The following is a 27,601-nucleotide window of genomic DNA, read 5'->3' as shown; positions in this document are numbered from 1 at the left end:
AAAACTCGCTTAAAAGATATGGGATTTAAATTTTAGGATTGTGATTTTAATTTTTTAAAATAAACATTTGATTTATAAATTTATATTTTATAAAAAGAAACCAATATTTTAAAATTTTACAGAAAAAAAAGTCATGTGAAGAGATTGTCTGTACCATGCGGGAGATTATATTATTAAACCATAATTAGTTATTACTATTGTCAATTTATTGAAGTACTAATGAATTTTTGTAAGACTGTGTATTTGAAAGTTTGTAATAATGTGTAATTACAAATACTTATTTATAAAAACAATATATATATATATATATATATATATATATAAAATACTGAATTTAAAATTATAAATTTAAATTTCTTTGTCCATAATCTATATATTCTAGACAATGTAAAGACTTGTATAGCTAATTCTAGCTTTTGATGTATATATTAGTTTGTTTTATTAACTTGATATAGAGTTAAAAGAAAATAAAGATGATTTTTAAATCTTATAATTTTAAATTAAAAATATTAAAATATTTTTTAATCTTATGATATAAAATGTTATGTGAAAAATTATATTGAAAAGTTGTCGGAACAGAAAAAAAGACAATTTTTTTTATAACAGACTAAAAAGAAAAATAATAAAAAAAATTAAAACGAAACTAATAAAATTTTATAAATTTTAGTGGGGTAGATTTGTAGACCACTGTTGTGTTGTTTTCGATAATTCTTTTGTTTATTAATTTATTCAAACGTTATACTTTTCGACATAGTATACCCTTGAAATTTGGACCACTAAATTTTAGAAAATTTTAATTTTTTTTGGCCGATATGTTTTTTATTGAAGTTTCTTACTTTTTGTTTAACGTAATATATATATATATATATATATATATATATATATATATATATATATATATGTATATATATATATATATATATAAGTATATGGTATAATCTGTCAAGATTAACTTCGAATGTTTTTAATCGAAGTTATAAATTTAAGTAGTCAATATTCAATTCAATTCAGCTATTTGATAATCATATTTATAAACCTACTTTCGTATCCATGCAAGAAAATTACAAGCTAATGAAACAATAACAACAACAACAACCAATGTTTATAGATATCGTGTTTTACTTAAGATATTTTTGTATGTACGTATATATTAGTCTAAAATATATGGTATAATTTGTGATCAAGATTAACTTCGAATATTTTTCATTGAAGTTATAACTTTTACTTTATTAAAATTCAATCTAATCCTCATATTTAACAACCATATGTCTATAAGGGAAAGTTTACAAGTACCCCTCTTAGACTATGATCAAAATTTCAGAGATACACCTTAACTAAACTAAGGTCATATTTACTCGCTGAACCCATTTTTGTCTAACGTGACATTGATATATCTCCCATGCGCCTCAATTGTGTGGAGTCAGGAGCGTGACACGTAAGACAAAAAGTGTACAAAATTACAAAAAAAATATTCAGAAAATAATAGGACCTTATTTTAATTACCGTTTGTCCCTACGTTTTCAATCATAGTCTAGGAGTACTTGTTCTTTACCCCTATCTATAATCCTATTTTAATTTCATATCCATGCAAGAAAAATTACAAGCCAAAGACACCACAACAATCACAACAACAAAAACAACAAAAACCAAAGTTCCCTAAGCAAAACTCCACCATCTATATAAAGAGAACTCCTTAGAGAATTAATCATAATACAAATCACAAAACATTTTTTTTTTTAAAAAAAAATGTTGAAACCTCAACTTCAACAATCATCACAATCCACAAAAACCCTTATTCCATATTGGAAGACTAAACCATTATGCTTAGCCTCTATTCCCATAAATACTTTAAATAATAAAAATCTTAGAGTTAAAAAAAAGAAGAATTTTATCACCAAGGCTGTGGTAAGTTCTACTGAAAATTCCTCATATGTGCAAAGTTCTAATATTGAAAATTCAACAAGTGGTAAAGCCATTGTGATTGTTCAAAGAACAGTTGGAGGAACTAATTTAAGTTTAACAAGAGGACTTGATGATATTGGTGATTTATTTGGTAGATCACTTTTTTTGTCTATTGTTGCTGCTGAGCTTGATCCTAGTAAGTATATTCATGATTCACTCATAAATTTTTTATATTTATTTCGTACGTAAAATTGTGTTCTCTCTTTATTTAAGTTTTTATGTGTATTGATCAGACTTTCCAGTGCTGGCGAAATCAGAAATTTCATTAAAAATGTTCAGAGTTTAATATATACTTCTTCCATCCTAATCTTAATGTATGTGACATGGTTGAAATTTCGAGAGTTAACCAAATTTTTATTTGATTGTAATTTCCTTGTGTGTTTTTTTAGATATTTTAAGTTATTAGTATAAATTATTATGATTTATAATTTTTTTTTTACCATAGTATTTCAAATAGATACATTTTTATTTCTGCTTCTATATGTACGGATTCAAGTGATGCCATATAAATTAGTAAAAAATATATATGTAAAGTAATTAATTTTCTGACATATATATTTGAGTAATATATTTACTATAATATTTTGGTGAAAGGATGATAAATTGATCATGATCCTTAACTACATGTGAATGTGTTTGTTTGTAACAAATTTTAAACATATGAAAAATAAATAAATCATACAAATAAAATATGAAGAAACATAATTTTATTGATTAAGATAGCAGTTACAATTCTGTTGATCCCTTGATTCTACTCTCCTAGGATTTATTCATGATTCGAGGGTCGTTAGTGACGTACTTCTCAAACTAGGATGATTTAGATTTGATCTCTCTATGTGAATAATCCATCAATTTGTGAAGTATTCGAGATCTTGATCTCTTTATGGAATTTCCGAGATGCCTTTCAATGTCTACAGTGTCAATGAGTCAGAGTTTGAAACCAAAGTTGAGATATATATACTTGAGGATTTCACAACTTTTATGGTTTTCGTAATTTATTGTGAAATATTGTATTCAAAACTTTAATATTTTTTAAAATTATCGTAATTTTTATTGATTTTGGTGAAATGAGTTTCATTCGCGTTTACTTGGAATTGTTATTTTATTTGCTCCATTCCTCTCTCTTGAAAGGAAGGAGGAAGACGAAAAGTATTTTAGTGGCGAAATAAAAAATTTATTCAAAAATCTAAAAAAGAAATATTAAGAATTTTTTAATCTTCTTTATTACTTTACTTAAAAAAAACATGATGTTAAAGAGATTTAACAATTTAGAAATAACCAAAAATAAATAAATCGTGTTTATCATGTGTTTTATTTTTTTTATAAAAAAATACTAGTCTTATTATTTGCTCCCTTCCTTGAGGAGCTAGCTAGTTTCAATGATTAGGAGAAATTGTTCGTTGCTATTTTATATAAAGACAAAAATATTTGAAATATAAAAAATATGATTATGTATTTGAAACTTACTAATGCATAAAAAGAACAAATTCATTTTTCACAATAATTGTTTGTATAAAAAAATACAATTTTATAATAAGTGAACTTATTTGATCGCATGTGTAGTTTAAGAAAAGAAAAATAAATTGAATTTGCAAAATATTAATTCTACAAATATTAAATGAACTTATTTGGTTGAATATGAAGTTTAAGAAACAAAAGTTAACCTTACGAAAAATTAATTTTATAATACTTGTAGAATATTAATTCAAAAAAAAACATGATTTTTTTTAATGTAAAAAAAAAAGAAACAATTATCCTCATGTCTACTTCAAATAGATAAGACTATGTGTGGATGTCATTTCATTTGCAAATTTTTTCCTATAGCATTCACTTAGAAGTAAATTACTAAATAGTAGAGGAGTGTCGATCGACACCCCTTCGATCGAAAATTATATTATATATCTAGAAAACAAAAATATTTTTTATTCACATATTTTATAGTTTGACATTCTTTTAGTATATTAATTTAAAAGTCGTTATAGAAATTCATAAAATTCAAAAATATAATATGTAAGTGAGTCTTTTAACTTGGCCTTATCTGACGAGTGACGACTGACATCTATGTCCTTCAAATTTTGGATATGTACACGAAATCACTTAAATTTGTATAACGTTGAACAAGCAAACACATGTGTAACGTTCTAGGTGGAAATTCGCATCCTACGGAGCATCCTACCTGATTATGCCCGTTCTAAGTTGAAATTCGACTTGTTCAACTTTATACAAATACATAACTAATATCAGCTAATATTGAATCGTAATGTCTCCCTCTTATGTTAACTAAATTTTATTTAATTTCCCATTCTTTCAATATTATATAAATTATTTTTATTTCTTATTATTTAAAGAGACTGGAGTTGAGAAGCCAACAATTGAGGGATTTGCACGTCGTGGACGAGATGTGGATGGAAACAGAGAATATGAGGTTGAATTTGAAATTCCTGAAGACTTTGGGGACGTTGGTGCAATTTTAATAGAAAATCAACAACGCAAGCAAATGTATGTGAAAAATATTGTAATTGACGGTTTTGTCCATGGCAAAGTTGAAATTACATGCAACTCTTGGGTTCATTCCAAATATGATAATCCTGATAAGAGAATTTTCTTCACGAATAAGGTTTGCGTAAATCTCATCGCCTCTATTTATTTATATTTTTTTGATACTTAGGGAAATTTTATTTATTTTAGATATGATTTCTTCGTTCAGAATAACATATTGATTTTCGTAATAAACGGTTTGATTTAAATCATATACAATGCTATTGTATTTTTTTTTCTAATCATAATTGAAGCTTTTAAAAAATAATTTATTATATATAGGATTTCTTCGTTCAGAATAACATATTGATTTTCGTAATAAACGAATTGATTTAAATCATATACAATGTTATTGTATTTTTTTTTCTTTCTAATCATAATTGAAGCTTTTAAATAATAATTTATTTTATATAGAGTTTCTTCGTTCAGAATATTGATTTTGACAATGGACGAAAGATGTTAATTATTGAAAAAATGATTTGAATTATATATATCTATTTTTGTCTCAGATTAGTTATTGTGATTTTTAAAATAATTATTTGAAAATATCAGTTATTTTAGAAGTTCATCCCTATTTTATCCTTAGTAGTTATTATTTTTTTAAAAATAACTACAAACGCAATTTATGAATCATATACATTGTAATTAATCATAAATATCAATAAAAAATAAAAGAAATTTTTTTAAAAAGACTTTCTAATTAAATTATAATAAATATATATTATTTTTTTTTTAATATCACGATATATATTTTAAACACGCAAAGTAATAAGCAATCCAAATATTGGACCACATATACGTCCATTAATTTGTGAAAGAAAAACAAAATAATACTTTTGTTTTATATTTTATGTTTCAATTATAAAGACAAAAAAATGTCACAAAAAAGTGGGGTTGTGGTCCTATTAAATTTTCAATAATTTTATTAATTGTAGTACAAAATATAGGATGATGCTATTATTTTGCACCTTATATTAATGGTCCCTCTTTTTTTTAATTTATTATTATTATTGTTGTTATTATCCATAGCAATATGAATTTTGTCTAACGTTAGAATTTAGGAAATTAAAAAGGAGATATTGACACTAACACATGAGTACGAGAAAGAGATATAAATTATTAAAAAGATTCAAAAAATAAGAGAAAAAAATTCATGCAATTTTTTTAACTTTTTTTGAAAATAATATATATATATATATATATATATATATATATATATATTCATTTGCTTTAATATAATGTGAAATCTTGACACCTCGAGATGACAGTGAAACTTGAACTTAGCACCTCCGCTTATTCTAATTATGCCATGTAGAATCGTATGATCGTCTCTTTAAAATACTTAAACAATTAGGAATTTTTATTTATTTACTTAATTTATATGCTCAACTATATAGACTCTAATTCTTTTTTTTCTCTTATGATTAGTCATATTTACCATCTCAAACTCCAAGTGGAGTAAAGAAGTTAAGAGAGACAGAACTTGTGACATTAAGAGGTGATGGATTTGGAGAAAGAAAAATATATGAGAGAATTTATGACTATGATGTTTATAATGATATCGGTGATCCTGACGGTGATGGTGATGGTGATGGTAAAAGACCAGTACTTGGTGGAAAAGAATTACCGTATCCTAGAAGGTGTAGAACTGGTAGAGCAAGAAGTGAAAAAGGTAAATAAATATCATCCCCGTTTCATTTTATATGAATTAGTTTGATATATGATACGGAGTTTTAAGAAAGAAAGAAAGAAAAAAAGACTTTTGAAATTAGGGGTTGAAATAAATGATGGATATGTGTATGGTTACAAATCATTTCACTAAGGATAAAATGAACATTTTAAAGTTAAATTGTTAATTAATATAGAAATGTGTCATTTTTATTTTGGACTGATTAACAAGAAATATGAGTCATATAAATTGATACGGAAGAAGTAGTTCATAAACGTAAAGTATTCTTTTATTGTATACATTGACAGAGTAAAAAGTATTTGTGCATGATTAGATTATTTATTAAGTATGTAGTTTGTTGGGTAATGTCAATATCTTGTCTATGAGTGAAGATAGTTGATCATGGAGGCAATGGGCCAGAAATGGTTCAGGTCGGAGTTATGATCGAACTCGAAATAATTTTTGCTTGATGAAATTAATAAATAAATAAAAGTTGTGCCTTGACTATCAGTTATGTGTATTGGTATAATTGTAAGTGATTGAGATTCTGATAAGTAGTATCAGAATATAGGTCATGAGTTCGATTTCATGAATGACATGTTGCATGTGACAGATGTTGGGAGGGGGAATTGTCGGATAATACAAACATATCCTATCTATGCATGGCGAGATCCCGTTACACACTTTTACTATCAGTTATAGTTTTTGACATGATTACATAACTGATAACTTAGATCATATTTCCAAGATTACACAATACACATTCCACTTTATTATATATACAAAATATTAAATATCTTTTGAGTGAGTGCAATAGATTCTTGTAGTCTGACTCTTTTTTCGACCACGCAGATCCATTATCCGAATCAAAGGGTGACTTTACTTATGTACCAAGAGATGAAGCATTTTCAGAAGTGAAGGACTTATCATTCTCAGGCAACACCATTTACGCGGTCCTACACGCGGTAGTGCCAGGGTTGCAATCGATCATCACAGACCGCGATCTCGGATTTCCCCATTTTCCGGCCATCGACTCACTTTACAACGTCGAAGTAGAACTTCCGGCACTTCAAACAAATAGCCTTTTTTCGATTATACGAAGGCTCATTAGGGCTATTTCTGAAACAAGAAAAGATGTCTTGCTTTTTGAAACTCCTGAATTTCTTGAAAGTAAGTACTTAAAACCTATAAAAACATATATTGTTCAGACTCTTTACTAAATATCGGCATATACATATCAAATATGTACCTATAGGAATGTGGGGGATAACATCGTTGAGAATGATTTACATGTTGTTCGGATCCACCAAAAATGTAAAATATTGTTGGTATGTTTGATTTTTCTTTTATTTTTTTTTATAAAAAAATAAATATTTTATTTATATTTATTGCAGGGGACAAATTTGCATGGTTTAGAGATGTGGAATTTGCTCGTCAAACCTTAGCTGGTTTGAATCCATATAGTATACGATTGGTTAGGGTATGTAATTCCGATAAAAAGATTTATCTGCATCAGTTGTTTACATCAATTCATCTAGTATACATACGCTAATTGGTTACCGTATGTTATTGCCTTAATTTTTTCATTTTAATAATGGTTGAAACATTTTGAGCAAGAATATAGTTTATTGCTTCATCTAACATAATTTTATCTGTCGCTGATCCGTTGCTAAATATAGGAATGGCCATTGAAGAGCAAGCTAGACCCTGAGGTATATGGACCTCCTGAATCAGCAATTACAAAAGAGCTAATTGAAGAAGAAATTGGAGGATTTATGACTGTTGAAGAGGTATATATATATATAAACGTATCATTTTTATTTATTTATTTTCAATCACGAGAAAAATATACATACTTTTTTGGTTTGTTCATGGACAAACGATATTTGGTCAGGCTTATAGTTTGATATTTTTTTATTTGCACAAATGACACTTCTTGAGGTCACTATTTAAATCATGTCCTCCCAAATAGCCCAATGGGCTAAATTTGTCCTTACAAAGGAAAAATTCATCCAACACTACTTTTAAAGGCGAAATTTAGTTAATTTATTGAACTAATAGTAATCTCAAGAAAGGTCATATCGCGCAAATAATAGATTGAATAGCTCGTGGAATTTACACGATTATATAAAGCGATGTGCAAGAATGACTTTCATAAGGGGTGGTACTGAACTTTTCATCTCGCATTAAAAACTATCTTTTGTTGCCTGTCAAACATAAATTGGTTTAAACTATGAGACAAGAACGCGTTCAATTTGTCACAAGTTATATGTGTTGTTCAATTGTTCACAAGTCGATACAACTAAATCTCCCGCCCAATAGGCAACACACTACACTATCTTCACTCTCTTTAACTTCTTGAATTGTCTCAAACTCTTGGATCGTAGACAAAATTAGCTTATGCGAATATTACATCTAGAACTTATTCCCGATGAACAAGAAATGTCATTTTTTGTTAAGAGGGTTCAAAAATTTAGGATCGCCCCTTATGATCTTTGTTTATACATAATCAATGCAGGCGGTTCAACAAAAGAAGTTGTTCATCTTAGATTATCATGATTTGCTATTGCCATTTGTGAACAAAGTGAATGAACTCAAAGGGACAGTACTTTATGGATCAAGAACTTTGTTCTATTTGACACCTAATGGCACATTGAGACCTTTGGCGATTGAGCTAACTAGGCCACCAGTAGATGATAAGCCTCAATGGAAGCAAGTTTATTGCCCAACTTGGTATGCCACTGGTGCTTGGCTATGGAGGATTGCTAAAGCTCATGTTCTTGCTCATGACTCTGGCTATCACCAACTAGTTAGTCATTGGTAAGTGATGAATGATGCATGCACTTTGCTATGTTGCTCGGAGTCTTCCAAAATCATGTTGTAGTGTCCATGTCGGATGCTCCAAAACAATGTATTATTTTTGGAGGATCCGGCATGCACTTTTCAACATTATTGAAGAGCCTGAGCAATAAAGTCAATAGTTAAGCATAATATATTAAAGGACATTTAAACTTGGTCTCAACTATCAAGTAGGTACTCCAACTTTGAGAGTCCATGTCTCTAAACACCTTAACTTGGTCACAAATGACAACTGAACACTCCAACTTGTTATGACTAACGCACGACATTGACGTGACATATTAATTTGGGAGGTCTTTAGATGATCATTTCATAAGTTGGAGAACTCAACTGACATAGTGGAGACGATTTGAGCTGTACGTCTAGATGATAATTTTATAAGTTGGAGTATTCACCTGACACAAAGTGGAGACGAGTTGAGGTGTCTAGATGTGCACGCTTAAAGTTGAAGTGCTTACTTGCCAGTTGAGGCCAAGTTTGACTATATATTATGTATTATGCCTTTTTTAAACTATCGGATCGCCTAAAAAACTTATGACTTATTGTTTTTCTTCAAAATTTTGCAGGCTAAGAACTCATTGTTGTACAGAGCCATACATTATAGCATCTAATAGGCAACTAAGTGCAATGCATCCAATATATAGATTATTATTTCCTCATTTTAGATATACAATGGAGATAAATGGTACAGCTAGAGAAGCACTTATTAATGCAAATGGTGTTATTGAGAGTTCATTTTCCCCTGGCAAGTATTCAATGGAGTTGAGTTCTGTTGCCTATGATCTTGAGTGGAGGTTTGATAGAGAAGCACTCCCTGAGGACCTTATTAGTAGGTAATAATTTACTAATCTTCTATATTTTTTTCGTTTCTGATTTGGTGTCCGGTATCCGTATTGATATCCAACTAATTTGAATTCGCGTCAACAAAGTTCTACTTTAGGAGTAAAGCGTACCCAACCAAAGGTGACTCTATTCACAGGGGTCAAACTCGAAACCTGTAGTTAAAAATAAACATATATTTTCTTACTAGTCTACCACAAACTTTTGTGGTCACTCATTTTCTGTTTTTTTTTTCGTTTTTCATCCAGTGTCCGAGTTTGCTTGCTTTAGGGTTTCATTAATTCGAATCTTCATCGGAAAATCTCATTTTACGGTTAAACACTTCCAAGTAATGTGATGTGTTAAGGATGAAAGGGTACTTACCACTCATTATAATCTTTGGTGGTCAATGATCTTCTATTTTATTTTTTTTAAAATTTTTCATCTAGTGTTTGGTACCCTCTATGGATCCATCTATAGTCCGAGTTTGTAGAGAAAGTCCCATTTTTGGAGGCTAAGCGCTCCAAACTAAACGGGACGCCATTCACATTTGTCAAACTAGAGATGTTTGGTTAAAAATAGAGGGGTACTTACCACCTCAACACAACCTTTGATGTTCGCTAAAATTATTTAGTTATGAGATATTTACAAGTAAATCTCCATAAATTAATTACTTAGTAAAAGTGGTAACTAACCTACTATCGCACATCCATACTAACACACATATATGAATCAAGAGATGTTGTTTTGTACATTTGTATGTTACGTCAGGGGGAGATTCAACATCTATATATACAGAAAAAAATTATTTTTTTTTGACGAAAAAAGGACTCGGACCTTGTTCCCTTGCTTCGATATTGATGTGCAAAATATACAGGGGATTGGCAGAGGAAGATCCAAATGCACCATATGGATTGAGACTAACAATAGAAGATTACCCTTTTGCTAGTGATGGTTTAGTACTTTGGGACATACTTAAACAATGGGTAACAAATTATGTCAACCATTATTATCCACAAGCAAATCTCATTGAATGTGATGAAGAACTCCAAGCTTGGTGGTTAGAGATTAAAAATGTTGGACATGGTGACAAGAAAGATGAGCCATGGTGGCCAGAGTTAAATACCCCAAATGACTTAATTGGTATTGTCACAACAATAATTTGGGTAACTTCTGGCCATCATGCAGCTGTAAACTTTGGCCAATACAGCTATGCAGGTACTCTCCTTAGCTTCTTTGCATTAGTTTTCCATATCGTCTGCTATGTTGTTCAGACTCTTTAAAAATATCGACTAGCGTGTGTCAGATTTTTCAAAAAATAGTGAATCTTTGGAGAATTAGACATAGAAACATTTTTAGTGAGTTCGAGTAACACAGGTTGTCCGTGGATATAAGTTAAATGAAATGATAGGTTTATGTTGTGCAGGCTCTTTATAAATATCGATGAGTGTGTGTCAGATTTTTCAAAATTAGTGAATCTTCGGAGAATCAGACATAGCAACATTTTGAAGATTTCGAGTAATATAAGTTATCCAAGCATATATGTTAAATGAAGGATAGGTCTATGTTGTTCAGACTCTTTAAAAATATCGACGAGTGTGTGTTAGATATTTCAAAAATAGTGAGACTTTGGAGATTCAAACATGGATGTTGCAACATTTTTGGTAACCCAAGCAACATAAGTTGTCCGTTCATACAAGTTAAATAAAGGACGGATAGGTCTTGGAACAACGATAAAATTATTACGAGTTTTTTTAGAGTATGTTGCATATATTATACTCAACTTAGGGTGTGTCATTCCCTGAATCATGTGTGAATTAATGCAGGATGCTTCATACACTAGGCTACGTACTCTTTACAGCATATATATAAGTAAAATTATTTAAAGTATCCCTTATAATAATCCCACGGGTTAGGTCTGGGAGACTAGAACGTATGCAGATCTTACGATATTGTTACGAGAGTAGAGAGATTGTTCCTGATAGACGATTGATTGTACTTACGGTTTATCGAATATGTAGGCTATTTTCCAAATAGGCCAACAATTGCTAGGTCAAAAATGCCAACTGAAGATCCAACAGATGAAGAATGGGAGGATTTTTTGAACAAACCTGAGGAGGCATTATTAAAATGCTTCCCTTCACAACTTCAAGCAACAAAAGTAATAGCAGTTTTGGATGTTTTATCAAACCATTCTCCAGATGAAGAGTATATTGGCACAAATATTGAACCTTTTTGGAAAGATGAACCCGTAATTAACGCGGCGTTCGAGGTATTTTCGGGGAAATTGAAGGAGCTTGAAGGGATAATTGATGCCAGAAATGCTGATTGTAATTTGAAGAATAGAAATGGAGCTGGAGTTATGCCTTATGAATTATTGAAACCATTTTCTGAACCTGGAATTACTGGAAAAGGTGTACCTTATAGCATTTCCATTTGATTTTTTTTAAAAAAAAATAATATTTGTGAATTTTGTAATAAGATGCAATTAAAAGAAGTATATATAATAATGCAAGATAATTGTTGTAATCCTACTAATCCAACTGTTACGGTATTGTCTGTTATCTTTGAGCCTCGGTGCCTCTTCTGAACTCAGTCTTACAAGATCCCTAACCTTCTTCTCCCATTTCGATGTAAGATTCGCCTAGAGTGTAACATATAACGTATTCGTCTTTTACAGGGGCTATGATCCGTCCGTCATGGACGTCTCGAATGTGTATTTCTTGTTTTGTAAATGCCCTTTGTAACAATATTAGTTCTAACCATCACTACTAAAATCAAATTGGATTTAGTAAATTGACGGATAAATTTGGTAGTTGAACAACAAAATTCATCGTTAATTCTATTTAGCGACAGATTTCGGTTAACTACGAGTGAAATAACGATGGTCATCGCATTTGTTTTTTTTTTTTTTAATTTTCCTTGGCTATAATTTGAACTTGACTTGGAAGTCAAGATCTATGCACCAACCAATCAATTTGTTTTTGGAATTTTGATTTGAAATGTCTTTTCTCAAAGTTTATGAACCAAATATTACTCTTACTATGATAGCTTCCTCTTATGATTAATCAAACTTTTTGAATTTTCAACTTTAAATGTCTTTGCCCCATTCTATACACCAACTAAGAAAAATAAAAATTACATAGTCTTTGCATATTTGGATCAATAGGGGCATTATTGGACCAAACTATTAGATGTATGAATATTTTGGACCAGACTATTGACAACACGAACATTTTTAGACCAAACTATTAACTCAGAATATTTTCCGTTGAATGAATAGGTAACTAGTAGTAAATTTTTAGACCAAACTATGAAGAACATGCCATGTCTGGACTCCTGCACTATCTTCCATCAACAGGTCAATTCTCTCAACTAAAAAGAGGGAAATGTAACAACGATATTTTTTGTGAAATGTTAAGAGATTAAAACAACGATATTTTTTGTGAGATGCATGTGTTATGTACAAGTCGTGGAACTTTGTGTTGTTGCTTTCATTTGAATTGAACTATTCGTAGTTTTCCATATTCACTTGTGATTGACTGAAAATGACCCTATGGCAATATTCCCATTAACAACAAATATCATAATAGCATTTTTTGACTGTCGATATTTAGAATCCTAGCATAGATGACACTGGAAGAACTCTTCCCATATAAGTCTCGGATGAAAGAGTTATCCGATCTCTCTATTGGTGGAAGGTAGACGGTACCAATTGAATTATATTAGAAGACAAGCTGACCTGAGCATCACTGTTATACAACAACAACAAACTACGCTTCAGCCCCAAACAATAGTGACCCGAATAATATATTGTCACGAGTTTTTTTTAGAGTATGTTGCATATATTATACTCAACTTAGGGTTTGTCATTCCGATGCTTCGTACAAATTTATTGAATTTTCAACTCTAAAGGTTTATGAACCAAATATTACGCTTACTATGATAGCTGTCTTTTTTGATTAATCAGACTTATTGAATTTTCAACTTTAAAGGTTTTTCCCCATTCTATACACAAACTAAGAAAAATTTAAATTATATAGTCTTTGGATGGTGACCTATTTGGATGGTTACATTATTGGACCAAACTAGTGATAACGCGGACATTGTTAGACCAAACTGGACTCCTGCTCCGTCTTCCATCAGCAGGTCAATTCTCGTCGAAAATTAGCTCGAGGTGGCACACTATGTGAGGTAGCTAGTAGTAAATGTTTATTTGCGTGATTTGTGCTATATATACCTCATCTAAATTATTGAATAGACACACAAAGCAAACATCTCTTAATTAGTTTTGATCATTTTTAGTGCAGAAATGGGTTGTGTAAAACTTGTGTTTTTCATGCTGTTAAAACTTGATCTTCTAGAATTCAAGAACATGTTTACCGTTAATCCTAATGCTTCTGATTATTGTTACGACTATACAGACCAAAGGATGCAGTCATATCCAAGAACTCTTTTCTGGAACAAGAGTACAGATTGTTGCTCATGGGATGGCATTCATTGTGACGAGACGACAGGACAAGTGGTTGAGCTTGATCTCCGGTGCAGCCAACTTCAAGGCAAGTTTCATTCCAATAGTAGCCTCTTTCAACTCTCCAATCTAAAAAGGCTTGATTTGTCTTTTAATGATTTCACTGGATCGCTCATTTCACCTAAATTTGGTGAGTTTTCAGATTTGACGCATCTCGATTTGTCGGATTCTAATTTTACGGGTGTAATCCCTTCTGAAATCTCTCATCTTTCTAAACTACACGTTCTTCGTATCCATGATCTAAATGAGCTTAGTCTAGGGCCTCACAATTTTGAACTGCTCCTTAAGAACTTGACCCAATTAAGAGAGCTCAACCTTGACTCGGTCAACATCTCTTCCACTATTCCTTCCAATTTCTCCTCTCATTTAACAAATCTATGGCTTCCATACACAGAGTTACGTGGGGTATTGCCTGAAAGAGTTTTCCACCTTTCCGACTTAGAATTCCTTCATTTATCATATAATCCCCAGCTCACAGTTAGGTTTCCCACAACCAAATGGAATAGCAGTGCATCACTCATGAAGTTATATGTCCATAGTGTGAACATTGCTGATAGGATACCTGAATCATTTAGCCATCTAACTTCACTTCATGCGTTGTACATGGGTCGTTGTAATCTGTCAGGGCATATTCCTAAACCTCTATGGAATCTCACCAACATAGAGAGTTTGTTCCTTGGTGATAACCATCTTGAAGGACCAATTCCCCAGCTCACGAGATTTGAAAAGCTCAAGAGGTTATCACTTGGAAATAACAACTTACATGGTGGACTTGAGTTCTTATCCTTTAACAGAAGCTGGACCCAGCTTGAAATATTATATTTTTCGTCCAATTACCTTACTGGTCCAATTCCATCCAACGTAAGCGGACTTCAAAACCTAGGATGGCTCTTCTTGTCATCAAACCACTTGAATGGGAGTATACCTTCCTGGATATTCTCCCTTCCTTCACTGGTTGTGTTAGACTTGAGCAATAACACTTTCAGTGGAAAAATTCAAGAGTTCAAGTCCAAAACATTAAGTACCGTTACTCTAAAACAAAATCAGCTGGAAGGTCCTATTCCGAATTCACTCCTAAACCAGGAGAGCCTACAATTCCTTCTCCTTTCACACAATAATATCAGTGGATATATTTCATCATCTATCTGCAATCTGAAAACATTGATGGTGTTAGACTTGGGTAGTAACAATTTGGAGGGAACAATCCCACAATGCGTGGGTGAGAGGAACGAATACCTTTTGGATTTGGATTTGAGCAACAACAGACTTAGTGGGACAATCAATACAACTTTTAGTATTGGAAACTCTTTCAAGGCCATTAGCTTGCACGGGAATAAGCTAACGGGGAAAGTCCCACGATCTTTGATCAATTGCAAGTATTTGAAACTACTTGATCTAGGTAACAATCAGTTGAATGACACATTTCCAAACTGGTTGGGATACCTATCTCAATTGAAGATTTTAAGCTTGAGATCAAATAAGTTGCATGGTCCCATCAAATCTTCAGGGAGTACAAACCTGTTTATGCGTCTTCAAATTCTTGATCTATCATCTAATGGATTTAGTGGGAATTTACCCGAAAGAATTTTGGGGAATTTGCAAACCATGAAGAAAATTGATGAGAATACAAGATTCCCAGAGTATATTTCTGATCAATATGAGATTTATTATGTTTATTTGACGACAATTACAACAAAGGGACAAGATTATGATTCTGTTAGAATTTTGGATTCTAACATGATTATCAATCTCTCAAAGAATAGATTTGAAGGTCATATTCCAAGCATTATTGGAGATCTTGTTGGACTTCGTACGTTGAACTTATCTCGCAATGCCTTGGAAGGTCATATACCGGCATCATTTCAAAATTTATCAGTACTCGAATCATTGGATCTCTCATCTAATAGAATCAGCGGAGAAATTCCGCAGCAGCTTGCATCCCTCACATTCCTTGAAGTCTTAAATCTCTCTCACAATCATCTTGTTGGATGCATCCCCAAAGGAAAACAATTTGATTCGTTTGGGAACACTTCGTACCAAGGGAATGATGGGTTACGCGGATTTCCACTCTCAAAACTTTGTGGTGTTGATGATCAAGTGACAACTCCAGCAGAGCTAGATCAAGAAGAGGAGGAAGAAGATTCACCAATGATCAGTTGGCAGGGGGTTCTCGTGGGTTACGGTTGTGGACTTGTTATTGGACTGTCCGTAATATACATAATGTGGTCAACTCAATATCCAGCATGGTTTTCGAGGATGGATTTAAAGTTGGAACACATAATTACTACGAGAATGAAAAAGCACAAGAAAAGATATTAGTGAGTAGCTATACCTCCAGGCATTCAACTTTTTATATATCAATGTATTTTCATCCTCAAAAGCTCTTACCTTTAATTCTTATTGCAGGATTCATGTCGACAAAGTTTTTGAAGATGCAGATTAAATCCTTTATCTTTCATTCGTCTGTGATGTTTTCGTAATGTATTTGTTATCCTTTGAATAAAGACATGACTTTTCTTCCTTTCAGACTCAAATCATAGTTTGCTTTCATTTGTCTCTGGCATGTAGATATAAATTCGACTGATAAACAAAAGTCGGACATAATGTTGAATCTTTGAATCAATCAGACGATATGTTTCATCGCTAAAGACATTGTATTGCACTCAACTCTTTCACATAGACATCATAACACAAACATACAACACTCTACTTTTAAGTTCGGAAACATAAAAATCTGAGTTACAGAGTTTGAAAATATATTTTTTTCCGAGTCATGAAGAGTTGGAGAAAGAACCTTCAACTCTTCTCATTTAAATCTCGGATGACAGAGTTACCCGATATCTCTAGTTCAATGTACTTGGGTTCAGGTTAACATCAAACCAGGGGCGGAGCTACATTGCATTGAACCTCCTTCGACAGAAAATTATATTATTTATACATGGTTAAAATAAGTTTATATGTATTATATAGTAAATGTCGAATTCCCTTCGGCTATCTATTACTGATCAAACACGACTAATTTGTATCAACATCAACGAGCATTTGCAAAAGCAAAAAGAGCTAGCACACATGATGCATTGCATCATTTTTATTACACATGAAACTTTATTACAAAATTTATGTCTTTTACACACACAAAAAAATCAAATTGAAATACTATAAGGTACACCTTTTCCAGTAACTCCAGGTTCAGAATAAGGTTTCAACAATTCATAAGGCATAACTCCAGCTCCATTTCTATTATTCAACTTACTATCATTATTTCTAGCATCAATAATCCCTTCAAGCTCTTTCAATTTCCCCGAAAACACCTCGAACGCCGCGTTAATCACGGGATCCTCAGCCCAATAAGGCTCAATCTTTTCACCAATATATTCTTCATCTGGTGAATGGTTTGATAAGACATCCAAAATTGTCATCACTTTTGTTGCTTGAATTTGTGAAGGGAAGCATCTTAGTAGTGCCTCCTCAGGTTTATTCAAGAACCACTCCCATTCCTCAGCTGTTGGATCCTCAGTTGGCATTTTTGACCTAGCAGTTGTTGGCCTATTTGGAAAGTAGCCTACATATGCAATAGAATAGTTAGTATGATGAGGGCCGAGCGTGCGGCTATCGAAAACAACCTATCGACCTAGCTCACACAAACAAGGTCTGTATAATACGCCCTACCTTCTCTAGTAACAGAGCCAGAAGTTTTACTAAGGAGTATCAATTGTCACAATAGAAAAAGGGCATAATACATATTGACTTCAACTAGTATCTATGCCCTCTAATTTTGAATGTGTACAAGTAGTCACACACGTTTTACGTGGCACAACACATGTCAGAAGCCACATAGGAACCAAAATTGTCATGTAGTATGTCACTTAAGACGAATGTGTCTAGTTGTTCAATTATATACGAGTATAAGTGTTTGCTTGACCACAATCAAAATCGGAGAGCGTAGAAGTCAATTGAAACCAAGTTAAAGGACATTATAGTATATATACATAAACAAAAATTTTGACCTAGCTAAACCATGTTGTTTTTCTAGACTCCACTAGTGAGATCATACTGATACTGCGTATGTTATTTTGGCCAAATTGTAAAATGATGCAAAGAAAAGAAAAAAGGTAAGGTGTGTGTACCTCCATAGCTATATTGGCCAAAGTTAACAGCTGCATGATGGCCAGAAGTTACCCAAACTATTGTTGTGATAATACCAATTAAGTCATTTGGAGTTTTTAACTCTGGCCACCATGGCTCATCTTTCTTGTCACCATGTCCAACATTTTTAATCTCTGACCACCAAGCTTGGAGTTCTTTATCAGATTCAATGAGATTTGTTTGTGGATAATAATGGTTTACATAATTTGTTACCCATTGTTTAAGTATGTCCCAAAGTACTAAACCATCATTAGCAAAAGGGTAATCTTCTATTGCTAGTTTCAAGCCATGTGGTTCATTTGGATCTTCCTCTGCCAATCCCCTATAAATTTTACACAAAATAACATATTAGTAGAAGTAGGGGCACAAGGTCCTGTCTCAGTCCTTTTCGTCGAAAAATTATATTATATATAAGGTCAAAATAATTTTTATGTATATATAGTAAATGTTGAGTCCTTTTCGTCGAAAAATTATATTATATATAAGGTCAAAATAATTTTTATGTATATATAGTAAATGTTGAATCTTCTGTTTGTGTTATACCAATGTAGAAACCATGATTTAGAAAATCAAGGTTTGCTAGGGTAAAGAAGTTACTTGTGAATACATTATAGAAAAGATTGGTTATTTGTCTTTTCACCCCAATAAAAAATAAACTTAATAATTAGAGGTCTCAAGTTCAACATCTGCAAACGGAATCACCTTTGGTTGGGAGCATTTTACTTTCAATATAGGATTTTCTAACCCTAAAACACCCCACGTGTCTCGAGATCTACCCTTTTGTGAATCAAGTCACAATCAATTTAGGTTAGTAGGGTCCCAAAATAGATATCAAAAACCGAATCGAATTAGAGTAATAGAAGATTAGTGAATTATTACCTACTAATAAGGTTTTGTGGGAGTGCCTCTTGGTCAAATCTCCATTCAGCACCATAGGCAATAGAACTCAACTCAACTGAATACTTGCCTGGGAAAAATGAACTCTCAATGATACCATTAGCATTAATAAGTGCTTCTCTAGCTAAGGCATTTATCTCCATTGTGTATCTGAAATGAGGATGCAACAATCTATATATTGGATGCATTGCACTTAATTGTCTATTTGTTGCAATAATGTATGGTTCTGTACAACAATGAGTTCTTAGCCTGCAAAATTTTGTTCAAAATAAAATAATTAGTCATAATTACTAAGAAAAGAGTTTAAGTTATATGCACCGTGCGTCAGTTTAAGAAATTTTTACATTATCAAGTCAACCTTTCCTTGTTGTAAAAGGTATTGTCTTATTTTCAAGATTATATATGTCATGCCTTAAGAAGACTTATCTATACGTAATATCTTTTAGGCGACTTGATAGTGTAAAAAAATTTTTTTGCGTTGACATCGTGATAGAGTACTAATGTGAAGAGTAACTACATTAAAATGATCTTTAGTGGCAATAGTTTTATCATTCTTCGTAAAGGCCCCTAGAGTCTATAGAGACAGACATTAGTTAGATGTCATTAGAACCAATGTCGGTCAAGGTTAGCAGCAATTAAGAATTAATTACCGCTAATAATCATTTTTGATGTAGTGATTCAATGACATATGACTCTTTGTTAATGTGTATATTTATTACTGCTAAAAGTTGTCATTGTTAGCAAAGAGTTCAAGTTATATGCACCGACATTATAAATCACTTTTTACTTGTTATAACAGTCTAAAAATAAATATAATAACTTAAGGAGACTTATATGTAAATATCTTTTAGGTGACGTAATAACGTACCAGTGACTGACTAGTTGATGATATCCGGAGTCATGAGAAAGAACATGAGCTTTAGCCAATTTCCATAGCCAAGCCCCAGTGGCATTCCAATTATTTGGGGAATAAACTTCCTTCCATTGAGGTTTATCATCTATTGGTGGCCTAGTTAGCTCAATGGCCAAAGGTTTCAATGTGCCATGAGGAGTCAAGAAGAATATAGTTCTTGATCCATATAATACAGACCCTTTGAGTTCATTCACTTTGTTCACATATGGCAATAACAAATCATGATAATCGAGGATGAACAACTTCTTTTGTTGAACGGCCTGTATATATAAATACATATGTATATTATAACTCAATAAAGTTCATTTTCGCAAAGGGAAAATGGACAAGTACCTCATAGACTATGATCGAAATTTCAGATTTTAACTAAACTAAGGTCCTATATCACTTGAACTTTTTTTTTTGTAATTTTGTGCAAGTTTTTGACTTACATGACATTCAGATATCTCCCACGCGCTTGAATTGCTTGGAGTCACGGAGTGTGCCACTTAAGACAAAAGCCGTATAAAATAACAAAAAAAATAAGTTCAGGAGGGAAATAGAACTTTTGTTTAGTTAAGGTGTGTCTCTGGGATTTCAGTCATAGTTTAGGGGTACTTGTGCATATTGCCCAAATAAAAAAGATCAAACAATTGGCCACACTAGATATCGTTTGTCCACAAACAAATCAAAAAAATATTTTTTTTCTCATAATTGAAAATAAATAAATAAACAATTTATATATATATATATACCTGTTCAACAGTCATATTGTTTCCAATTTCATTCTCAATAAGCTCTTTTGTGATTTCTGATTCTGGAGGTCCATACACCTTAGGGTCTAGATTGCTCCTCAATGGCCATTCCTGTATTTCGTAACGAGTTAGCGACAGATAAAATTTTATAATTAGTAATAAAGTTTATAGCTAATTCTATTTTATTTTTATGATATTTATGATAAAGTCTATTAATAATAATTAAGCATATGATATTTGAAATCATATTATGTTCCCAATACTAATATTCCTTTTATTAACATAAGTGAACTCAAAATAGATATCTATTAAGTTATAGTGACCTATACACTATATGAGTCGATATAAATATCTGATACGAATAATTTTTTTATCGGAATAACATAAATATCTGATACGAATAATTTTTTTATCGGAATAACATACCGTAACCAATCGGATACTATATGGATTCAAACCAGCTAAGGTTTGTCTAGCAAATTCCACATCTCTAAACCAAGAAAATTTGTCCCCTGCCATGAATATTAAAAGAGAAAAAAAAAACACAAAATATTAAATCGTACGAGTAATTTTCAAAAATATTGTCACACTTATGTCTTATTATTGAAATACGTGGTGTGTTTTTTAAATACATGAATAATAACATTTTTGGAGTTTCTAGTAAAATTATTTTTTAATGGTATTTTTTTTTTTGAAAGATATGGACAAAGTATAGGTTTCTAGTAAAATATTTTGTATTTTTTTTTAATCTTTAAAAGTGAAGGTTTTGACCAAACTAAGTCATTATATAAAGCAATTTATCAAAATAATACATTTTTTAAAAATTTTACAAAACTAGTATAAACGTATTTCACAGTAACTTTTTAGGGTATATTTTATTTTTAAAAAGTTGACATATACACTATTCACAATAACATTTTGCTCCTAAAAGGTTACTGTGAAATACGTTTATTAATTTTGTAAAATTTTGAAAAAATGTATTATTTTGTAAATTGCTTTATATGATGGCTTGTTTTGGTAAAAAAATTCTTTAAAGTGCTAGATGCATGATATGAGTCCGGAGCCTAAAGGGTGAAAAAATGTTAACAAAAATTTCAAAACGGTATATAATTTTTATTTTTGTTACTATAAATTCATATACCGTTTTGAAATTTTGGTTAACATTTTTCACTCTTTAAGCTCGAACTCTGCATGATATCATCAAATGAAAATAAATGTTGATCCAACAATATAAAAGAAAAACGCACCTGTTAACATTTTTGAATATTCTAAGCAACATAGTTAATTTATACAAGAGGTTTTTCGATACTTACTTTGGACCAATTGAGGGGATTCAAAGAGCAAGACATCTTTTCCGGTTTCAGAAATAGACTTAATAAGCCTTGGTACGATGTTAAAAAGGCTACTTTTTTTATCACTAAGTCCTGAAAGATCGACACCCACATTGAAAAGCGAGTCAATGGCCGGAAAATGTGGAAACCCTAGGTCGGGATCGGATACGACTGATTCCAATGCCGGCACCACCGCGTGTAGGGCGGAGTAAACGGTGTTGCCGGAGAATGTTAAACTCTTCACTGCTGAAAATGCTTCATCTCTTGGTACATACACAAAGGTACTCCTTGTTTCATATAATGGATCTACATGCATGCAAAAAATAATAATTACAATTTAATACGAGTTTAACTTCTATATATTAACAGTATAAAAGAATAAGTTTAACATAAGTTTCTATGACATGTTAAATTTTGATTAGCTGATTAAAAGTTGTTGATAATTGTCAGATGTTAAAAAATAATATAAACTATAGAAATTTATTTTTTATTGACTTATGTGTTTGGATAGAAATGAAAGAAATTATTTTTAATGAATTAATTGACATGCATTAAGCAATTGGTATATTTGGTAAAATGACTTAACAAAAAGATATATTATAAAATTGGTAAAGGGTGATGAATGGAAAAAATAAAATATAGAGGGAGTTAGTAATTTCATTTTTGAAATTTTTTGTAGAAGTTACACATATCTGGTCGATCGTTCAAAAATAAATATAATTCACATAGTTAAATATATTAAAAATACTTACACTATTACATATCTAAAATGAATTATTTGGTGGATAATTATTTATTTCAATTTCTCATTCCAAAAACTCTAGGCTAAATAGTTTTCTTTAGGTCAAAATAATAAAAGCCTTGGTCAAACTTAAAATGCTTATAAACTGAAATATTATAAATTATGATTGACCAATTTACGACTTTTTATTGATTTATTATAGAGAAGTACTTGTGGTATATTTTCTCAAAACTGTGTAGATAAATTATAAATTTACTTTTCATATATAATTATTTAATATCTAAAATTGATTAACTCACATTATTATATATTTTCAAAAGTTTAAACACGAGACATAAATAATATACCTTTTTTACTTCTTTGTCGACCGGTTCTACACCTTCTAGGATATGGTAATTTTTTTCCACCAAGTATTGGTCTTTTAGCATCATCATTATTACTATCGACTTCTCCGAGATCATTATAAACATCATAATCATAAATCCTCTCAAATACTTTTCTTTCTCCAACTCCATCACCTCTTAATGTCACGAGTTCTTCCTCTCTTAACCTAATTACTCCACTTGGGGTTTGAGATGGTAAATATGACTGCAAAATTTGACGATATAATTAAGTAAATGAATAAAATAACGTTAACATTTTGAAGAATAGTCGTAGCATACTTCAACATAGTATTATAATAGCCAGAGTTATCAGTTCAAATCTCACTATTGTACATCTAAGAGTGTCAAAGAAGCGAGTTATACTAAATTTGAACGAGTTGGGGGTTGGGGTGGGGGTCGAGGTGGGGGGATTAGTTGACCTATACAAGGGTTATTTGAATTAAGATGGAATGAATCGAATCGAATCGAATTACTAAATTCATAGGTAATAATCCAACTCATTCAACTCTTACCTTGTATATTTCCTAGTATCTTTCGTGTAATTTGTTTAATAACAAAATATAACTTCTTTTCTTTACTATGACCTAAGCAGGTCATGTTTTCATGAGCTAATTTCATAATTCTTACTACCACTATTTATCAAAAAGTTTTTTCACAATTCAATATCATTTTTATTCTTTTCTTTTTCAAAATTTATATATCACTAGACAATAATTTTCGAAAAATCTAACATTATATATATAACAAGTTAAGCAAATATAAAGGACCACAAGCCCCAAAATTGTTGTACTATTATGTTTTTCTTTTCTTAATAAATGAGAGGAGAGTATTTTTCTTCCTTTTTTTTTTTGGAAAATGGACCACAATATGTCCCTAACAAAAATTCGACTATTTCCATTTTTTAAAAATCTATTCAGTGTTATTTCGATTGTTCCACAATTTGACTATCTGAACGGCATACGATAAATGTTTGGAATCACATAAAGGCGAGTACATTATTCATCTATTCTAATCAATCAACTACACATGTTTTATTCTGAACGAAGAAATCCTATCTAATATCTCTGATTATCGTAAATAATAAAAAGAAATAGGGAAAAAGAAGAAATTATATCAAACCTTATTTGTGAAGAAAATCCTTTTATCAGGATTAGCAAATTTGGAATGAACCCAAGAGTTGCATGTAATTTCAACTTTGCCATGGACAAAACCGTCAATTACAATATTTTTCACATACATTTCCTTGTGGTGCTCATTTTCTACTAAAATTGCACCAACCTCCCCAAAGTCTTCAGGAATTTCAAAAACAGCCTCATAATATGTGTCACCATCCACATCTAGTCCACGATGTGCATATGACCTAATACTTGGCTTTTCAAGTCCAGTCTCTTTCAAAAAAATTGAATTTACAAAAAAAAATATTAATAATATTTTAAAAATTTTAAATTAAATGAAATATGAAGGAAGAAACTAATTAGTAGAAAAAAAATATAATGATTGCGATATATGAAAGTTGCGAAAAAAAAAGGAGGGGGGGGGGGGGGGGAGCTGAAATATTGACTTTAAACTTTATATTGTTTTCAATTTTTAAAAGAAAAAACTTGTCAAAGTTAAATTTGCTTCCTTTGATAAGTTATATTTTTTTTTTTTGGATTTTATATTTAGTGTACTCAGTACATATTCTTAAATTCGATTAAATATAAATTTATATATTATAAGTCTCATTTGTGTATGTAAATATCCCTTTTAAGAGAATTTTTTTATTTGCACGCACGCAAATTCAAAATCTTAAATTAAAACAGAGAAATTTTATACCATATCAATGATAAATTAAACCACCACATATATTACTTGTGAGATTTTATTTTATCCATAGAAAATGAAAGGATAACTTATCTCTTTTCCTAATTTTCTATTTGTAATTTGATGCCCTTTTTAATTATATAATGAAGTGGTTATAAATGTTCTTTTTAATTTTCCAAATTTCATTTTAGTGAAACTTGATGATTTCACAAAGTAATATTTTTTTCTCCATGTTTGGTTTGCTATGTTGGTTTATTTTAATTCTTTTTTTAAAAAAAAAATAAGATAATTCGTCGATTTATCATTTGAACTAAATTTTTTTTGTAATAAGCTTCAGATATTTGAACAATTTAAATACATTAAATGTATGTTAAGTTTAAAGTTTATTCAAAATAATTAACAAAAAATACATTGTGCGATCAAAGATCTCCGCAGTGAAAAATCACACCTCAAAATTAACAACAATTTACTTTTCAAATTTTTTTAATATTTAACTTGATTTTTTAAATGAAATCGAAAATCCTATAAAAGTTCAAAAATATAGCTGAAAAAAAAACTTTTATAGAGTTTATCGCTCAAATAATTCAAGTGAAAATTTAGCATATATGACAATAAAATTATTCTTCTCTAGCTAGTTAAAAAGTCACAAAAATTTAATATTGCCTACAATTTTCTACCTTGACAAAAAAAAAACTATCTTTAACTCATTTGCATAAAATAACAAATCTCATAATAATTTAAAAATTATAAATGTTTAAACCAAATACCTTTTTCATCACTTTTTTTCCATGTGATGTGACTCATTCTACTGGGTTTAATAATATATTTAATAATTTTTTCCTAATTTATCGATAAATTCTATTTAAACATTCAACTTACATAGATGACAGTATATATATATATATATATATATATTGATTTTTCAATATCGAAAAACTAATTAAAAGCATATTGTTATTTAATTACACATATACGAGTTTAGTTATGTTATAAAAACTTCAAATTTAAAGAATCCACACTAGCATTTTGAAGAACTCAAACAACATATAATACTACTCCTACTAACTAAATAAATTTCATAAATGCACATTTTACAAATGTACAATAAATTTATTAATAGAATCTTGAATGTTTGAATAAATCAATCATTAGTTCCGATTCGCATAGTGATTCAGTTCTAGTATATAATTCTATTAATTTTGTTTATTGCTATCGAATCCTATCAAATACTATTTCTACTTTGAAATACTCATATCTATCCTATAATTTCATTTCGCACCATTTGAATCAATTCCGTTCGGATATTGATTGATCTTGGTTTGACATGATTTATGCGAAGAATAACCAGTTTAACAATCTTCATTATTAAAAAATTATAATGAATATAGGGAAAAGGGTCTGATATACCCCTCAACTTTGTCATTTGGAGCTGATATACCCCTCGTTATAAAAGTAGCTCATATATCAGATCCTTTTCCCATGAATATATTACCATATATATGATTAGACATTAAACATTACTATTAACAAAATTCCTCGATTCGTCACTGCTTTGACCCTGACCAATGCACGTAAAAAGAGAGAGAACGGACTTTTATTTACGAACGAAAATTAATATATGAGTGAATAAAATATACTTACTATGATCAAGCTCAGCAGCAACAATCCATAAAATTAGTGATTTACCAAGTAAATCACCAATACCATCAAGTCCTCTTAATAAATTTAAATTAACTTGTTTTTGGACAGTCACCACAGCTTTAACACCTATGGATTTTTGAGTAGAATTAAGCACAGCCTTAATGGTATTTGCACCATTATAATTATGATGAACCCTAAAATTATTCTTTTTTTTAAGTATAAAGTTTTTATTTAAAATATTTATGGGAAAAGAGGCTAAGAATAATGTATTAGTATTCCAAGATGGAATTAGGGTTTTTGTAGATTGTTGAAATTGAGGCTTCAACATTTTTATTATTTCAAACTTTAATTGATATATGGTTTGGTTTGCATTTTGGTCTCTTAAGGAGTTCTCTTTATATAGATGATGAAGTTTTGCTTAGGTACCTATGTGTGTGAATTGTTTTGGGCATGTAGAATTTTTTTCAAGATATTATCGAACGCTGAATCGGAATTTAAAGTTTATGAGTTCTGAACTTATATCAAATTAATCGCTCGTTTTAATTACTGAGTTTCACAATTTATAAATATGTATGCATATTTATAATGGATTTTTATAAAAATAAGTGTGAATTACATGAGAATTTTTTCTTT

The 27,601-nt window shown here is 30.6% G+C and overlaps 3 protein-coding genes across 4 annotated transcripts; 2 read left to right on the top strand and 1 right to left on the bottom strand.

Annotated features, from left to right (window-relative positions):
- The first annotated feature begins 1,652 nt into the window (after positions 1-1,652).
- loxF (lipoxygenase) lies at positions 1,653-12,376 on the top strand. Its single transcript, NM_001247330.2, is given in 10 exon segments — positions 1,653-2,098; positions 4,311-4,579; positions 5,929-6,172; positions 7,022-7,339; positions 7,564-7,649; positions 7,849-7,959; positions 8,688-8,989; positions 9,595-9,861; positions 10,725-11,065; positions 11,869-12,376. Coding segments are annotated over 10 exon segments (2,709 nt in total). The 5' UTR covers positions 1,653-1,746; the 3' UTR covers positions 12,288-12,376.
- A 1,538-nt stretch (positions 12,377-13,914) lies between these two features.
- Positions 13,915-16,928, top strand: Hcr9-0 (Receptor-like protein Cf-9 homolog). Of its 2 annotated transcripts, XM_010317618.4 has the most exons (3): positions 13,915-14,041; positions 14,272-16,696; positions 16,785-16,912. In XM_010317618.4, coding segments are annotated over exons 2-3 (2,418 nt in total). In that variant the 5' UTR covers positions 13,915-14,041; positions 14,272-14,279; the 3' UTR covers positions 16,786-16,912. The 2 variants fall into 2 exon arrangements, with proteins under 2 accessions (XP_010315920.1, NP_001362843.1); NM_001375914.1 differs by lacking the exon at positions 13,915-14,041 and having other exon boundaries at positions 14,097-16,696; positions 16,785-16,928.
- A 511-nt stretch (positions 16,929-17,439) lies between these two features.
- loxC (lipoxygenase) lies at positions 17,440-27,338 on the bottom strand. The gene is made up of 10 exons (NM_001246883.2): positions 26,969-27,338; positions 24,644-24,912; positions 23,489-23,729; positions 22,382-22,705; positions 21,495-21,580; positions 21,069-21,179; positions 20,290-20,594; positions 19,404-19,670; positions 18,506-18,846; positions 17,440-17,940 (listed from the first exon to the last, which is right to left on the bottom strand). Exons 1-10 carry the CDS (start codon positions 27,294-27,296, stop codon positions 17,522-17,524), a joined length of 2,691 nt encoding a protein of 896 aa, NP_001233812.2. The 5' UTR covers positions 27,297-27,338; the 3' UTR covers positions 17,440-17,521.
- Positions 27,339-27,601: the final 263 nt, after the last annotated feature.

This window comes from Solanum lycopersicum, chromosome 1 (assembly GCF_036512215.1).
Source record: "Solanum lycopersicum chromosome 1, SLM_r2.1".
Classification (NCBI taxonomy): domain Eukaryota; kingdom Viridiplantae; phylum Streptophyta; class Magnoliopsida; order Solanales; family Solanaceae; genus Solanum; species Solanum lycopersicum.
This window is presented reverse-complemented; position numbering and strand designations above follow the sequence as displayed.

Bases quoted from the DNA above. Each gene is read 5' to 3' on its own strand.
- Hcr9-0 (NM_001375914.1), top strand. From the start codon at position 14,160: ATGGGTTGTGTAAAACTTGTGTTTTTCATGCTGTTAAAACTTGATCTT.
- loxC (NM_001246883.2), bottom strand. From the start codon at position 27,296: ATGTTGAAGCCTCAATTTCAACAATCTACAAAAACCCTAATTCCATCT. The intron at 24,913-26,968 runs GTAAGTATATTT...TTTTTTTGAAAG, and splicing joins TGCTGCTGAGCTTGATCATA to AGACTGGACTTGAAAAGCCA. The intron at 23,730-24,643 runs GTTTGATATAAT...CAAATTTTGCAG, and splicing joins GGATTTTCTTCACAAATAAG to TCATATTTACCATCTCAAAC.